Below are 18,131 nucleotides of genomic sequence, written 5' to 3'. Positions count from 1 at the left end.
ATCTGGTGTTTTGGGTTTTCCTTCCTACACAGCCATGACAGTAATCTCCCTGGCTTGTCATCCTCCGTGTGGGCCCTGGTAGTCTTGGCTAAGTAGTCAAAGTTTGACAGTCTGTCCCAGGTGTTTTGGCATTCCTCCCTAACACTCGCTAATTCAAGTTCTGTCTCCCTGGTCTTTGGGGCAGTAGTCTCCAGCTGTTGTATCCTCCCCTCTCCCTTTTGTATTTCGCCCCTGAGCAGTTCACTCATTCCGCCCGCGCTGGGAATGACTTCTCCCCTAACCACCACCTCCCTGCCACCCATATTGTGTCCCAGCCTTTTACACTCCCCACATTAGCATCCATGTATTCCACTATTTTGCATCTAAGGTCCTCTTTGAAGGCACAGTCTGTGAGGGCGTCTGTTGGCATGTGCCATAGTGGTATGGGCGGTCTAGGTCCCTTCAATTTCCACTCCATGACTAGCAGTGAGTGGTCTGAGATTGATCTGCCCCCAGGGAAGATGCCAGCACTATTTGGGGGAGGTGCATTCTGTCTATCAGCAGATAATCAATTCTGGTGTATAGCTCGTGAGGAGACAAGTAGTATGAAAATTCTCTTTTCCCGGGGTGCATTTCTCTCCATACTTCTGCCAGATCTAGGTGCTTTATTACTTCGTTTAGTGTGGATGAGGACCGTGTCGTCCCCTGTGGGGAGGGGTTTGATCTGTCTATTGTGGGATCGCGAGATGTGTTTGAGCGCATTGAGATGTGTTTCTTGCAGCATGGCTATTGAAACTTTCTTCCTCCTCAAGTAGGATTTGATTCTATTTCTGTGCATATAGGTGCCCATCTCTCTGACATTCCATGTCATTACCCTTATGTCAACCGCCATCGTATCCTATTGCTGCTCCCGTACCTTCCATCCTCCTTTCCAGCTCCCACCACCCCCTCCTCTTCCCCGTGTAGCTCCTCATTTACATCACTTCCCTTATCTGGCGCCCCCTACCTCGATACCAAGCTTTCTTTGAAGACCATGTAGCACATTAAAAAACAGTCTAAATTCAACAGTCTGCACCCAACTTTTGCAGTTAACTGGTAACGTTTAACCAATAACAAATAACCACGCTCAACAGCCGCTCTCCAGTTGCAGCGCTCGAGCGCCCTCGCACCGTCTTGGCCCATCCGGGTCGTCATGTGCAAGTTTGTGCGGTGTCAGCAACAGGCTGGCACCTGACAGTACGCAGGGTGGGTCTTTACCCTAGCCAAGCGTCCAAGGACCCTCTCCCATCCATATATCATATCTTAGTTCGCTGCAGAAGTATGTATTCAGCCCGCACTACGATTCTTCTGTATCCTGTTCAATTATCGAGCCCCCCCACCCCTCTGTGTTCGCTTCAGTCCAGTGCCACTCAGGTAACTCGTTCCTCCCCCTGGTCTAAGTTGTTGTGTTCCATCCACATTGTGGCCGCTGCAGGTGTTTCCAGAAAAACCGGCCTCCCTTTGTAAATCACTTTGAGCCTGGATGGGTACATCAGCATGTATTTAATTTGTAATTGCCTGAGCCTTGCTTTAATTGGTACAAAGGAATTCCTTGCCCGTTGGACTGCTGGTGAGTAGTCCTGATATATGGCTATCTTGGAATTATCTCAGCAGATTTCCCCACCCTCTCTCTATTTCAGGATGGTCTCTTTGTCTCGGCAGTTGAGTATTTTTGCTATCATGGGGCGGGGATAGGAGCCGGGGGGCGGTTTCTTTTGCAAGGACCTGTGGGCCCTTTCCACCACACATCCCTGTGAGAGGTTGCCGGCCCCTATTTCTTGTAGTATCAAGTTTTTGACAAAGTCCGTGGGGTTTGAGCCCTCCATTCCCTCCGGGATTCCGTTGTTGCGCCGAGCACGGCCTTCAACGTCCTCCGCTCTGGCCTCAAGTGCTGCATTTCTTCTTTCTAACTCCGGCAGTCTCTCCTCAAGGCCGTTAGTAGTGTCCATCATCTCTTTCAAGTCTTTCTCTGTGTTTGTGACCCTTTCCGTGAGATTGCGAATGTCTTGCCGCATTAGTTGCATATCAGATTTGACTTCCTCAATTTTTGTATCGATAAAGGATTTAAGGGCTGCGATTGCATCCAACACCTGGTTTTTAAAGTCCCAGTTTCCTTGTCTTGCTGGAGAAGTTGTACTGCTGCTTCATTTTGTGGTTGCTCTTTAGATGTGACAGCGTTGAAGGAGTCCATGATTGTGGTCTTCCCTTCACTTTTCCCCTTAGATAGCGACATGCCACAGTGTCCCTCAATTTGGCTCCACCCCACCCCGTCTAGCCCTCTGAATGCCACCTGAGTCAAGCAGCAGTTGCAATTTGTCTATTGCACTGTGGCTTCGGCATGTCCCCGCGTGATAGTCATGGGCGTGGTTTATGGAGCCGCTTTTGTGATTTGCTATAGGGTCTCTCCGTCTCAGCACTGGGGTATGGTGCCCCGTTGTTTGCGTGCAGATCTTCTGTGCTGCTTAAACTGTCCCTACGTGTGGGCCGGGTCTCAGTGTGGCCCCAGTTGGCTTGCGCCTCCGTTGCGATGCACAGCAGTCTCGTTACCCCAAGCTCCCATGCAATTGCCCGGTGGGCCGCTTAGGGTTGTGGCGATCCGCTATGTCACTTCAGTCTCACTTCGCTGTGTTTTCCTCCGTACCTTCAAAACTCTTGTCGTCCCTCTGGGCACTAGTCTGAGGGTTGAGTCTGCAATCTCGCCTCAGTAATGTCTTTCATACACCTTAAGTTCTCCTGTAGGACATCTACCTTTGGGCAGCTCTCTATGGCCAGTGTGTGCTAGCTCCTCTGCTCCCAGGTTCGGGCTTCGTTGGTCTTGATCTGAGCCTCTGCGCTATTTTAGGTGTGGGTGGCTGTCCACACAAGGTGTGTGTCCCCTGCGCCGGAGGAGTCGCTTCACCAATCAATATATTGTCTCCTATCTCTGCAACCCGCGGCGCTCTTCCTGTAACCGCTGTGCACTGTGAGTTAATTATTGCTGTTCATAGCAACATGAGTGTTCACCAGTCTCATCCCCTGCTTGGGGGCTGCACCTACGTATCGTTCCAGCACACTGATCTCCCATTTCATGCGGTGGACAGTGTGCGCTTGCCTCACTGCTTCACGTGCATGCAGTCATGGGGCATCCAGCTTTTGTAGTTCTTGAGCAATGCGTGCAGTTTGTCTCCAGAGTATGCAGCGACTCACAGGTCACCTAGTCATCCGGTCTCGTTTGGGTTCTGCCTCCGTTTCGCCAACGCTCGATCCGATCCCCTACCAATCCTCCCTAGCTGCCGGGTGCGTGCTGCCCTGGTGGTGGGGCCTCGTTAGTCCGCCCTTCCTTCTCTCTGTGACAGCAATCAGTCCCCTGCTATGTGCAGTCGCCGTATTCAGCCGCACCCACAGTGGTTCCGGTTCACCAGCAGTGTTTCACGCTTCCGTGGGCAGCTCTTCCCCATTCACCGCCTCAGCCAGCTTACTCCGTTCGATTTTTACGGGCAGTGGGCACAGCCTTGGTACCACAAGAGTCGGCGGAGGTCCGTTGCTCGCCATGCTCCAGTCACTCCAATGTCGGGGTGAGCCCCTCCCCCACCGCTTCTAAGGCTGTTGCGCAGGCCGCCATTTTTGCCATTCCAGGGGGGCTCGTTCACGGGCTTCGTTCTCCTAGATTTTCCGTCGTATGATGCAGAATCGCTTTCTCTGCATTGAAATGTCGTCTCTAGCCTTATTGCTTATCTTTGTCAGCGATTTACAGGATCTCAGAAAGGATCAGGATGGGAGCTTTGTCCTGGCGCAGCCTTACTCCATGAGTTCCGGCCACGCCCCCCAGGAAGTTTTCATTTGAATAGGCCACCTCTACCATGCCAGCTTGGGGGAGCCCCTCAAAGCCTTCCCCGAACTGCTGTAGCACCATTTGTAATGGAAAAGCTGCTCCCACATGCTGACACAGCGGTGGCACCCAAAGAGGGGAAGAAGAGCTTTTACATAGGGCTCTGCTGTTTCGCCAGCATGTGGGCCCTTTAATTTTACATAGGGCGCCACGACCGTGCCGCGCCAGCACAAAGGAGCTTTTTAGAAGCTCCTCCATCCTGGCATACGAAGGCAATGGAACCATGCGTAAATCGTAGTAGTTTGACGACCTGGGTGACTTCACAGGTCACCGATGCCTAAGGCTGGTTCTGCATCTCACTAATCCCTACCTCCTAGCCCATGCTTCCACCTTACAGCACCGTTATGCCCTTTGTAGCCTAGACCATGCCCTATAACAAAACTTGGGAGCCTGCCACAAAAAAAGACCCCAATTAACACTGGACATTTGGCTTATAGTAGACAGTGCTACCAGTACTGCAAACAGAGGTTGTAGTGCTTCATCGAGGGCTCTACCACCAGTCCAGTACAGAGCACCTTAATTTCTTCCTCCGCCTTACTTCCTAGTTTGCATGCTCTTGGTCTTTAAATTCACTGCACTGCACAACGTTTCACTCGCTGCGTGGAAGGTTTGTCCTTCAAAGCTATGCCAACCGTTAGAAGTACTGTTTTTCCAAAACAGGCAGAAACCAAGTAATTACTGCCCAGCTCTTCATTCAGCAGTAATTGAGTTAGCACTGTAATGGGTTAAAAATAGAGAGATTTTTTGTTCGGTACAATGCAACAAAACTGGAATACAGCTTTGGTTTACTGATGTAAGATTGCACCACTAAGCTGGGGATCAAATGAACTGATATGTTATCTGAATAGATGAATTCTCATCATAGGAGGTCTCTGCACCCCTTCTGGAGGGGACTTATTGTTGTAAATCTAGCAAGGTCTATGAAAGCATGATGTTATATGTTGGAATGACGATTTATTGTTATCTTCTATACAGATCAGTCATGAATATAGGATGTGTTAAATATTGTTTGTGAATTTAACAACAATAACGTATGTCCAAAATTTCACTAGTATATATGACTGAATGGAGGTTGAAAATCGGTCGTTCAAATTCCATTTACTTATAATTATTATTTCTTTTATTACTTTTTGTAGAATCAATTTTGATATCTCGCGCCCCTGATGAAGAGTGACGTACTCGAAATGCGTTGGGCCATTTGAAAAATAAATATTTTTGTCTTGGAACAAAGAAAAATTGTCAATTGAATGCTTAATGTCATTTGTTACCTTTGATTGAATAACACATGTGAACACCCAGAAATGTATTACATAAGCCATACCTGCCATCCTAATATTAGGCTAGCACTTGGTAGGCTCTCAATAGAATTTTTGGCTAATTGTTGGCCTCTGACAGTGTGCAGGGGACGCGCCTTCCCTAATAGGGAACTCATTCCTGCCAGTGCTGCATTCCCCCATGGGGCGCTGCACACAGACATACTCACTCGTATGTGGTGCCCCATTGCCTGATGGGGTGCTGCCATCATCACTACAGGCCTGGACTGTGAATGATCCCTCCATTCAGGGAGTGGGATGTGGGACACACCCACCCACCCCTCCCACTGTGCCTTTGCTGTGTGTCTCGGTTGGGACCTTGCCCACCCCCAGGGCCGGCCTTAGCAGCAGCAGCACCCCAGACAGCAAATCACACATTTTTCAATAAGCGCCAATGCGAAAGCATCTGCACTGTATTGTTATTAAATGCTCGCCGCTCCCGAGAGCATTTAGGGCCCGATTCATAGAAGCGTTTTATAATGGCGCAATCCCATAGGAAAATGTTCTCTGAATCAGGCCCTTCATTTCAATAGGGCACCTTCGCGCCTTCTCCTTGAAAGTCTCCCCCGAGCTGGCGTGGCGGGGGGCTAAAGGCACCCTGGGCGGTCACCCGTCTGGCCATGCCCTCAGGCCGGCCCTGCCCATCCTTTTTCTCATTCGCGCTCTGGCGCTAACTGACGCATCTTCTCATGCTGGTGGATTGGACGCCGGCCTCTTCACATGGGCAGCAGCACTTACATGGCACAGGACTTTGCTCTTCAAAGGTGTCCTGCCTCACATGCCACGCTGCCTGGTCCTAGGCCACCCAGCTCACAAGGTCCGTGTCTTGGCAGCCACCTCCTCTTCATCCATTCTGCTGCCTCATTGTGCCCCTGGACTTTGTTCTTTTAGAGGCCGCCCTGTATGGTCCTCAGGCGGACCGACTGGGTACTCCGATCAGTGCTGACTACCCGGGCCACCCTGCTCATGAGCCCTAGGAAGGGTCCTTCTTCTGGGCCTGCCCAGGCTGGTCCCCAGGAAGGCTGTCTTACTCCTCATGCTGGAACTTCATCTGAGCCTCCCTTCATACCTTGCTCAGGGTTTGTCCCATGCCAGGCTGCACTTTGCATACGTGGCATGGCTTGTCTGCTCCCCGAGGTCGGAGTGATAGGGGTCATGGGGTCGCTCGAGGCCATGACCCCCCAGGGAGCCTTCCTCCATTGTTTCTTCTCCTTCTTCCTAAATGCCAGTTTGACCGTTAATCCTGAAGATTTTTTTCAATGATTGTGCTCTCTCCCCTAAGGCCAATTCACCTACCTCTGTTGGGGTGGGGGGGAGGCTGTGGGGAGGGGGTTGTCCATTGTTATCTTTCCTCCCCAACGTTCCAGGTAGTCCCAGGAAGGTGCTAGATGGCACAGTGCATTACGTCCATTGTTTATTTGTTTGTGTATTACTTGTATTGTGCTCCGGACCCATAGGTATCAGTGATAGGTTACACACAGGCGAGTTATATACATACAAGAAATATACACACACATCATTCTGATTGCAGGCCGAAAGCAATCCTGGTTAATACGATAGTCGTATAAAAGTGCAGGAAGCAATCTGTGATGTGACTAGTGGTTAGATATGTGCAGGAGGGTCAGTTTGTCTGAGGTGTCATGGATCGGCCTAGATATCAGCGTCTTTGAGGCAGTTTATTATTTTCTGATGGAAATTTTTGTTACTTTGATCCACTCTTAGTGGGACGGTAGCAAGTTCGATAGTTGGGCGGCCTTGACCTGGAAGCTGCTACCTCCAATTCTGGAGAGCTTGAATCTAGGGATCAAGAGGTAATTCGTATTGGAGAGTATAGTAGTTCTAGTTGCTGGTTTCGTGATGATTCTATCTGACAAGTATCGGGGTGCCGCATTGTTCAGGAATTTATAGGTGAGGGAGGCAACTTTTAGTTTGATTTTATCGTTTGTGGGCAACCAGTTGTTAGCTCTTCTAGTCTCCGAGATGTGTTCTTACTTAGCAATTCCTAGAGCTGCTCTCAGAGCATTGTTTTGCAGGAATTGGATTTTGTTGATAGTTTGTTTGTTAGCCCCTAAGTACAAAGCGTTACAGTAGTCGAGCTTTGATAAAATGAGTGCTCTAGCCAGGGTAATGCAGCTAGAGTTTGACAAGAAGGCTTTGCCTGCTCTAATCAGTTTGCAGGTGTATGCCGTGGCCGGGGCCATGGCCTTAATCTGTTTGTTGTAGGACGGAGTCGAGTCCAGGTAGAAACCCGAGGTTTTTACCTCCTTGGCGACAGTAATGATATTATGGTCTATATTGAAGGCTGAATATTTTGTACTCAGTTTTTAAGAGTCAATGGCGTGCCCAAGATGATAATCTCTGTCTTGTCATCATTCAGACATAGACCATGGGTGGCCATCCATGCCTGAATGATGAGATATACCCTGTTCACCAAGGCCAAATCCTTATCATAATCACCAGTAAGAGGTAGGAGGATCTGCGTATCATCTGCATAGTTTGTGTAGGTGATACCCAGATGATCCAGATCATCGAAAAGGGGCTTGGTAAAGATATTGTATAGGGTAGGTGAGACACAAGATCCCTGGGGCACTCCACAAGTGATAGGGTCGGCCGCTGCCATCGGTGAGAAGACTCTAATAGTCCGAAAGCTTAGAAAGTATTTTATCCACGCTATGGCTTGTGTTGAGAAGTATGCCGCAGAATCCAGGTGGCTGCATAGGACCCGGTGGTCGACCAAGTCGAAAGCAGCTGATGGGTCCAGGAGTAAGAGAAGGGGTGATTCCCCTTTATCCCTAAATTCATCAATCTGGAACTTCAGGTCTATTAGCGCTGTTTCGGTCCCATGTTGGGGCCGAAAACCTGACTGCCTCGTTCCCAATAGAGAGTTAGATTCCAGATGTTTTTGTATTTGGGTATATGCCATTTTATCTATGATTTTCAGAAGAAAAGGCACTGTGGTGATTGGTCGGTAGTTAGTGGGTATCAGTGGGTCTAGGGTCTGTTTTTCAATAAAGGGAGCACCCACGATTCCTTAAGGTTAGTGGGGATGGTATTTGTTGAGAATGACGAGTTGATGAGTTTTGTGATAAAGGGGGCTAGGTCTCTGGCTGCATCCTTTATGAGTTGAGCCGGACATTGGTCACCCTGACATTTGGAGGGTTTGAGTGATAATATCATCTTTTCAGTTTCCTTTATGGTAACTTTTGAGAACTTGAACGGGAAGGAATGATGGTGTTATTGGCTGGCTCTGGGGTGACGGTGTTAGGCGTAATGCTGGTTAATGAGGCTTTTTTCTTAGCAATTTTTACTTGTAAAGTCACAACTTTGTTAGCTAATGCTTGCTGTATATTGGAACACCAGAGTTTGTCCTTTATACCATTGTCTGGCACTGGGATGGGGGCTTCCAACTCTTTGAGGATGACAAAGATTTCCTTCATACTTGAGTTGGCTTGAGATATGCTGGCGTTGTAGGTTTCACTGTGGGAGAAGAGGTAAGGAAATTACACACATTAAATAGAGTATACCTCCCCTGGTGTCTGTGCCTTTTTTATTCTGGGGAGCATGTAATCATACCGAACCACGCCCCAATTGGCCCTGGAGTTACAAATGGAGAGCCTGTTTAAAGCTGATTAGACAACGCCTGGTCGTATTGGTCACCTCTTCAGTAATCCAAATTGTGTAGGTATAAGCACACACACATGCACATGGGCCTTCTGCATGCCTGTTGAGTGGAGCTGCTTTGCTTTGGCAGCTTCATGCGTTATCGGGGGTCAAGTCCTAAAAATTAAAGTGGGGGATTCCTCAACAAACACAATTGGATGTGATGTCGCCAGAAATTAGCATATCAAGATGAAATATGCACATTTCATTAAATTGGCTTTGTAAAACCACCCAAATTGCACAGGGCGAATGGAATTTGCCTTTCATAAAATCAACACACACAAAACCAATAGAGGATATTTTCCTCTAATAGTGTTTTTGAAAACATTAAAAGGTGTGCATGTTTTAAACTCCAAGAACCAATACAAATATTTTCCTTGGAACTTGCAGTACTGAAATGCAACATGTCACCTTTAGTTGGTTGTTATTTTTCTTCAGGTTATATAGTGCAGTGGGGAAATCTCCAGCCCACAAACCTGACGACTGCGGTTTGATCCCCAGGTCACCTATAATTCATGAATTCAAAGAGGTCATTCAATGTTTCTCATTTTAGGGGGGGGGGACTGCGTCCACCCTCTGGTCCCCCCGACTTTTGCCCTGTGTGTTATCCTCATAAAGTTAACCAAATAGCCAGGGATTTAAGTGGCAAGAAACGAGACACGTGATTCAAGGCAATTGCCAAGACAAAGGGTTCAGACACACCATTCAGTGCAAGAAACAGCACACAGGGTGTCCAGAAACAAGTAGCATCACATATAATTTTGGGAAATAAACACAGAGAATGCTGGGTAAGGCCGTACGGGATATGACGTTGAGGTTAGGGCAAGAAACAGTAACGTTGAAGAGTGTTATCCGGGAGTGCAATTAGGACCCTGAAGGCTGCGCGGGAGGGGATGGGGGAGGCGGGGTCAGAAGCCAGACTCTAAACACCAGCATCACTCCCGGGAGGGTGGACATGGTAGGGATGGGGCAGAAAAGCACCCTGTATCGTGTGCCTCTTTTGTGTGGTTACCTATTTTGTTCCCACGTTTTCTTGTGGGAGAGGGGTTGGGCTTGCTGACTATGTGTAATATGGGGCCACTTAGAACATTATTTCCAGGGCCTCTTTTGGTTCACAGTCCACCCCTGGGTGCACAGAGGGAGTCCAGCTCTGTCGGTCTTTTTTGAGGCAATGCTAGAAACAGATCTGAAGTAAGTCAAGTTGTAGTGAAGAAAAGCCATGTCTGAGCATTTCTCTTGCGGGCTGAAGACCTGACGCGAAAAAGACACTGCAGAGGACACCGTGTCCAGGGCAAGCAAGACACGGCTCAGTGTTCGGGGCTAGAGACTAGACACAGGGTTCAGATTAAAATAGAGAGACCTGGAGCAGGGTTAAGACCAAGAAAGAAAGCACAGGTACGGGACCGTACCTATAGTGCCGGGATGTCAGAATTCTGTAATCTGGACAATCTAAGTGGCCGCAGTGGCATCTCTAGAAATCAAAATTAAGTGGGGAGAGGGTACAAACCACAGGGCATAAACATAAGACGGGGCGGGGTGGTGGCACTTGAAATAAGGGTCAACAGGCAAATAAGGGTCAACAGGCCCAACTGGTTTAAGCAAAAATATTTATCAAGCTGGTTAAAAAAGTGACATTATGCAAGTTCAGTAGGTATAAGATAATACATGTTTTGCATCAGGTTAATATGCACTCAAAAGTTAACTCATGTTCAACAATTGAAATAAGGCCCTCAAAAAAATGTCCCCAGGCATTTAGTGTTAAATGTGTTTTACTGTGTGTTTTTCACTTAACATAATTCATCATCATGTGTTCCTCTAACTTTAAAACAATGAATGAAGAAATGCATAAGAAATGAACAGTCTGCAAATAAACCCTACTCTTCCCCTTCCCCTTCATGATCGACCCTCAGCACCCTGATTGGGCACCCAAGCCAATCGTACATGTTACAACTCCAACATGACAGTTTAACTGCGGTGCCGGTATTCCCTTAACTGCATCGTTTTTCCATTACAGCGATTCTCGTAATGACCCCCATGTCTTTTCTCTGCTGGATTCTTCTGCTGCATCAACTTTCACAGTTTTCTTTTGCGCAGACTTTCCAACTGCATACAAAGCATATGCCGTGTTACACTCCCGCTGCTGTGCTGGATCGTGCCTCTCGCCAAATCCCCAACCTTGCCTGGGCCCACCCCATCCCCACCCCAACCAATATTTCTGTTGTTCCACCCACTCGTGCTGTGGATCTGCTGAATTCTGCCCACCCTTTTCCCCTCTCTCCCCCCCCTTCCGTTTAGTTGCCGTGCAGAGGACACACCCGCAACAATTTATCTCCTTGCATGCTCACACACATTCCCAGATCTATCTTTGCTGTGGGGTGGACCCGCTGAAACATCGTCTGTCTCCCCTGTTGCCTGCACTGAGGGTGGGGGTGTGGGTATGAACGTGTGTTTGCATTGGAAAGGTACGAACCTTTTGTGGTTTGTACATTTCACATGCAAACATTACGGCCACGCCAAAATCAGCTGCGTTTGGATCACGTAGATCCAGGGGAAGAGGCCTATGCCGTTGGACGGACAGTGAACAATGGCCCGCCATGCCCAAGGTGGTCCCAGAAGAAGTCTGACTTACCACAGCAATGTCCAAAGTGTAGGTACGCCCTTCCACACTCCAACGAATGCCCCACAAAAGGGAGGGTGTGTGGGCATTGCGGGACCGCTGTACATTTTGCTAGGATGTGGCGGGCGGCAAATCTAGTGGTTATCCCGCGAGGTCCGAGTGGATTGAGCAATGTTGGCCAACGCAAACAAAGAAATGTGGCCGCGGTGGAACAGGAGTTCCAGGAGCTAGAGATCACAGAGGAGGAAGAAGAAGATGAAGATGTTTTCTTCATATCGAACATTGATTCCAAAGCCAAGAAGAGAAGGCAGCCCACGTGTGTGGTAGACATTTGTGAGACTCCTACACCGGTGTTGATCGACACAGGTGCGTCAGTCTGTGTGATGCGACACAGCACTATGAGGCACTGCCGAGACCACCAGCGCTGGCTGAAAACAAAGTGAGGATCTATTCGTTCAGTGGGGATCATCCTCTTCCACTCCAGGGGGTGTTTACTGCAGCTGTCACTCACACCGATCATTCTATCAAGGCGAAATTCTTTGTGACCAATGTCATGCCACATTCGCTCCTGAGTTGCGCGCGCGTCTGAGGCTCTCGATATCGTGCACTTTCCATTCTTGTTGTACAAAGCGGACATCCAAGACATTAACAACAGATTTGCGGATCTCTTTCAGGGGATCGGTAAGCTAAAAGGGGAACCGGTCAAACTACATATTGATGAGTCAGTGCGCCCAATGGCACTGAATCACAGGCGCATACCATTCCACCTAGGAGCGCAAGTGGAGCAGGAGCTGCAAAATCTTGTAGATCTAGACATTATCTAAAAGATTGATGGCCCGACACAATGGGTGTGCCCATCATTGTGACGGCCAAATCGAAGCAGCCGGGAGCTGTGCGAATATGCGTGAACATGAGGCTACCCAACCTGGCCATCAAGAGGGAACGCCACTTGACACCTACGATGGACGATGTGGTATGCGAGCTGCAGGGGGTCACAGTGTGCTCGAAGCTTGATTTGCGCTCGGGGTATCACCAGCTGTAGTTGCACCTGGACTCCCGATTTATTACCGCATTCACCACCCACAACGGCCTGTATCAGTATAAACGGTTGAGTTCTGGGATCTCCTCAGTCGCGAGGTCTTCCAGAAGATAATCAGTGTGCCCTTGTGGGACTGGAGGGTGAAATCAATCTCAGTGACGATATCCTGGTGTACGCAACTTCCGAAGCGGAGCATATGGCCAGGCTGGAGAAGGCGTTAAAGAGAATCCGTGATCTGGGTCTGACGTTACATCATGGAAAATGTGAGTTCCTGAAGAGGAGTATTGAGTTCTTCGGGTTCATTTTCCACTCCGGTGGGATCTCACCTGACCCACAGAAGGTGAAGAACATACGGGATGCAAGACCACCGGACAATCCCTCTGAGGTGCGGAGCTTCCTAGGGACAGTTAATTATTGTGGGAGGTTAATCAAAAACCTGGCATCCCTTTCGGAACCCCTCAGAGTCCTCACGAAGGATACCAACTGGATGTGGTCGGCTGTGGAGCAAACTGCTTTTGACACCATCAAGGCTGCCCTTACTGGTGATAAGACGATGGCCTTTTTCGACCCAAAGAAGAAGTCAGAGCTGGTTGTGGATGCCAGCCCGGTGGGGCTTGGTGCTGTGCTGCTTCACAAGGACAAATGAGGCCCATCGCATATGCTATCAAGGCAAACAGATACAAAGCAAAGATACTCCCAAATTGAAAGAGAAGCTCTTGCCATACTGTGGGGCTGCATACACTTTCAGATCTATATCTTGGGCAAACTCATATCTGCCATCACTGACCACAAGCCTCTTATCCCTATCATGACAGGGTCGCCCTCCAAACCGCCACTGAGGATTGAGAGGTGGGTGCTCGCTCTCATGGAGTACGGGGTAAAGCTGCAGTATAGGCCGGGCACACATAACTCGGCAGACTACCTGTCCCGCCATCCCAATGGTGGTGGCTCGCAGGTACGGCGGTCAGTGGGGGACTGCAAGGAATTTGTCTGACAGGTGATTGATGCGACCATGCCTATAGCTCTGAGATTGACCGAACTGGCCGAGGCCTCGCAGGCCGATGGATGCTTTCAACTAGTCCAAAACACCATAGACAGTGGGGACTGGAAGTCGGCATTGGCGGACATGTCCCAGAGGGAAAAGGACACTCAACATGATCTGCAGTCACTGTGGCGAGCACGACACGAGTTGTCCAAGTCTGATGAAGGCCTGTTGCTGCGAGGGAGGCAGATCGTGGTTCCAAGAAGGCTGGTGGATAGAGTACTGGAGCTTGCACACAGTGGCCATCAGGGCACTCCCAAGACTAAGGCAAGACTGAGAGCCAAAGTATGGTTCCCTGACCTCGAGAAGAGGGTTGATGATTATGTTCACCAATGCCTCTCGTGTCAAGCAGCCGCGCCCGTGAGCAACGAACCGTGCATTGAATCGATGGAAAGAAGCGGTAGCCCCTGGAGCATGTTACATGCCGACTTTGGGTCCACGGGGAGGGGCATGTACTTTTAGTGCTCATCGACCAGTGGTCCTGATACCCAGAAGTGGAGCTGGTGGAATCCATGTCCAGTGACCAGACCATACTCGCGATGGAAAAGATCTTTGCGAGCAATGGGTTCCGCAGGTTTTGTGTTTGGACAAAGTACCCCCTTTTCATGGCTGCCAGTTTGCGACCTTCATGAACAACTGTGGGATCATGCACAGGAAAGTGACTCCCGGCTGGCCGAGAGCAAATGGGGAGGTGGAGCAGTTCATGCGGACCCTCAACAAGATATTTCGGATCACCTAAGGCCATGGAGGAGAATTGAGACGAAATCTGTACCAGTTCCTGTGGGAGTATCGGTCAACACCCCATCAGCCCACATGGGTGGCCCCAGCAGAGGCCCTGTTCAACCGATGCCCAAGGGGGTTGCTACCCAAGACTGAGGGCCAGCCTCACGGGGCCATCGATTACCAAAAGACACTAGAGGACCGGAAGGTGCGCAATGAGCGTTAGAATGTCCAGAGACGGTTGAAGCCTGCGGACAAACTGTCCCTGAACTATGAGCCTACCCCGATGGGGGAAACCCATGTCAACTGGTCCATGGTGACGGCGTCTGACCAACAGGGAACGGTCATGAGAAATTCCTATTTCTTCAAGAAGGTTTATGCCCAGGGTCCACAGGAAGAGCAGGCCGCTGGAGGGGCCCAGGCTAGAGCCTCGATGAGAGGGTCGGGCCGGAAGAGGACTCCGGAGAACCTGAACCAGGAGTACCCAGTCATGACACCGGCCAGGAGGAAGGACACTACCCCCGTTGCAAAGACCGGAGATGTCCGACAAGGTTCAAGGACTACATTCTGGACCCAAATTAATGAAGACCAGAATGGGACAGGAGTTGCCCACATTGGGACTTGAGTGAGTTGAGTGTATTGTGTACCTGTTCTAAATGTCATGTTGACAGCATGTTTGTTATGAAAAAGGTGGGATGTTACAGAGTCACGTGTGTGTATACGCATGCGTAACGGCAGGGTTGGCCATCGCGCATGCGCACTTAATAAAGGGGACGCCCATGCTCGGCAGTAGCCGCTGGGAACCCGTAATGATAAGACATGTCTCTGAGTGCTTCTTAAGGTACGGGGGGCTGGGACTGATTACAGAGGTGACCTGCGGCGAATATTACCCTGTAACATCTAAGACGGCCCGCGTTTTTATTGCATTGCCTGGGAGCACCCAGACCGTGCATATAACATGTACCTCCACTCACAACTTCTGTCCTGGACAATCTGCCGTTGCACACACATGCCACTTCCAGCAACTTCTTTATTGCGAACATACACTGGCATCTGCTTCACAGAAAGTTTCCTGTTGGCAAAATTAAGATGCAACGGTGGGGCGCTTTAGATAATTTTACTTGTCCTATTGACCTGTGAATATGTTATCGGGTTTCACTTATGTCAACCTTTTTGTCAATGTCAATAAATAGATGTTGAAAAATATACACAAGAAAGAGTTAAGTTCAAGTTATGTGGTACAGGCCAAGAATAAAGAGACTATACTCAGTGCAAGACACTTTGTACAGGGCAAGATACAGACTTCCGGTGAAAACAGAAGACGCAGGGTTTAGTCCAAGGTAAAAGACGCTGGAGTGAGGTCAAGATACAAGACACAGTGCAAGACACAGAAACACTGACTCATCGTGCATACCCAGACATAAAACACAGGTTCAGTCCAAGGTACAAGCCAAGACACAGGGGTCAGGCCAAGAAGCAAGATCTGGGGGTCAGGCCAAGAAACCACGCACGTTTAGGAGAAGACAATCAGAAAAGGACGAGAAACCACAGTGCAGTGGTTGCAAAACAGGTAGCTATTTATGATCTCACAGTGGATATTGTGGTAGAGCGACAAACCATGCAAAACATAAAGGAAAGGTTCAAACGGATTGTATTTACCAACATAGGGTGGTTGGGATAAGGGCCTAAAGATCTAGCAGGCTATTTGAGATACAACTGTGAGTTCCTTTCTGAAAACAGTCAAACCTAATTGTTTAAGGATGGCTAAAATAATGCAGTATTGAGATTTCCATTCTTGTGGGGATACCGGTCTCTCCCGGCTCGCTACATTAAACAGTCTCAGGAATAACACAGAGTCACAGACATATAGCGCCAACCATGCCATCCTGCTGAACCGTCTCTGTGACAACCTGGGTATCACCGATCAGGCCCTGGCTTGGCTGACCTCCTTCCTCTCCGATCGACCCTTCCAGGTCCAACTTGGGTCCCTCCTCTCCTCTATCTCTTTCTCTACCTGCGGTGTTCCCCAGGGGTCTAACCTCTCTCCCTGGCTTTTCAACCAATACCTGGCACTTCTTGCCCACCGCATAGCCGCTCTCTGCCCCAACTTTCAGTGCTATGCGGATGACACTAAGCTCATTTTCAGACTCCCTTCAGCCACCTCTTCTCTTTCTCTCATCTCTGACTGTCTGTTAGCCATCCAGGAATGGTGTGCCGCCAATGATCTCTGCCTTAATGCAAGTAAGACCGAGAGATTCTCCTCATCGGCACACCTGCTCCCTCCTTTCCCGACACTCTCTGGCCGGCCTCTCTTGGCCCTCTTCCTGCTCCCACCTTCAACTCCACACTTTCGTTCTGTCCTCACATCTCTGACATCTCCAAGAAGTCTCACTACCAGCTGCACCTCCTCAGAGGTATTCTTCCTTTTCTCTCCTTCCCCCAGAAGTGCACTGTCTCCAGATCTCTGGTTTTCCCTAGGCTGGACTAATCCAACAGCCTCTTTCTAAATCTGCCTGCCTGTAGTCTCTGTCCTCTGCAACTCACCCAGAACAGGACTGTGAGACTTGTCCTTGGCCTCAAGCCCAGGGATCGTATCTCTCCTGGACTGAAATCTCTGCATTGGCTCCCAGTGGCTGTGAGGATTAAGTTCAAAACCCTCTGCATTGTCCATAAGGCCTTCTAGTGCCTGGGACCTCAATACCTTCAACTCTCTCTTCCTAAATATCTTCCTTTGCGAGCTCTTCGTTCATCCGCCTCCAACTCCCTCAGGGTTAGTCGCTTCTCCAAGCAGCAAGTTGGTGATAGATCTCTTTCTTCTGCTGTGGCCTCCCTCTGGAACAGCCTCCCTGCCTCTCTTAAACTTGAGGAGAACCATCTCCAGTTCCGGAAGCACCCCAAGACCTTCCTCTTTGCTTCTGCTTTCTCTCCTCCACTCCCCTGCTGATCTCCCGGCTGAATCTGAAACTGCACTGGTTTTCCTGGCCACCCTCTGATCTCGGGCCCAGGTCCCCCCCTGCCTGTTGCACACCTGCACTGCCCCCTAGGAAACCCCTGCACTTGGGGACTGTTCTGTATCCCTACAGCCTCTACTAGCACTTGACACCTGATGTCTGTACTTACCCTTGCACTTGCCACCAGCTGGCTGAACTTCTATTTATTTTCTATATTTATTTCACTGTCATCCTATGTACTGCACTGCCCCCTTCCTCTCATCCTCGCATAATCCCTCAATGGACTCAGGACTGATGAATCTGCTAGCCGTCTCGTCCCAGTGCATCAATTTGGCAGGGGGGTGGGCACCCCGCCTGTGGACATGGCCTCCCTCCGATTGCTGGCCATGATATTGCATACTCCCTCCCCTGCACTTGCACAATCTCAATGTCACATGGCCTAGAAGGTTCGCTATCTCTGTTTTCCCTCCCTTGCCTCGCCGCACCTTGAAACCCTTGTGTATAGGCGCGTTATAAATGCCATATCATATCAGCTGCTTCTTTGTCAGGGTACAGTCATAGGGATACAGGGTCCAGCCGCTTCTGTGCCACACTTCTTCTTTACAGGACTATATATCGCCCAGATTCCTATTTGTAATCTATTCAGGAGGCTAGTGCCCTGCCCACATCTTCCTGATCCGTGGTGGACGGGGGAGGCCGGCCAAAATGAGGAAGGTTGCCTGGGAGACCCCAGACAGAGTCACAGTTTTGGGCCAGGGATTAACAGACCCGGTGACGATGCATTGTGTGTGTTCACACGGACTGGTCCACCCTCTGGCAATAACAGGCAGGCAATACCGAAAAGTGGGAACACCAGTAAATGATTTATTACAGGCAGAGTGATAGGCTTATTGCAAGCAGAGT

General features: G+C 49.5%; 1 protein-coding gene across 1 annotated transcript in view; it reads left to right on the top strand.

The window, feature by feature from the left end:
* Positions 1 to 3,459: 3,459 nt before the first annotated feature.
* FABP6 (fatty acid binding protein 6) overlaps positions 3,460 to 18,131 on the top strand; it is a 115,995-nt gene continuing 101,323 nt past the window's right edge. The window contains exon 1 of the mRNA XM_069653899.1: positions 3,460 to 3,572. Within this exon, the coding sequence (XP_069510000.1) occupies positions 3,548 to 3,572 (25 nt within the window). The 5' untranslated portion in view covers positions 3,460 to 3,547. The remainder of the gene's footprint in view (positions 3,573 to 18,131) is intronic.

Source organism: Ambystoma mexicanum, chromosome 3q (assembly GCF_040938575.1).
Source record: "Ambystoma mexicanum isolate Mex_15411 chromosome 3q, UKY_AmexF1_1, whole genome shotgun sequence".
NCBI classification, from domain to species: Eukaryota; Metazoa; Chordata; class Amphibia; order Caudata; family Ambystomatidae; genus Ambystoma; species Ambystoma mexicanum.
Note: the sequence above shows the minus strand (reverse complement) of the source record. Positions and strands in the feature narration are given on the sequence as shown.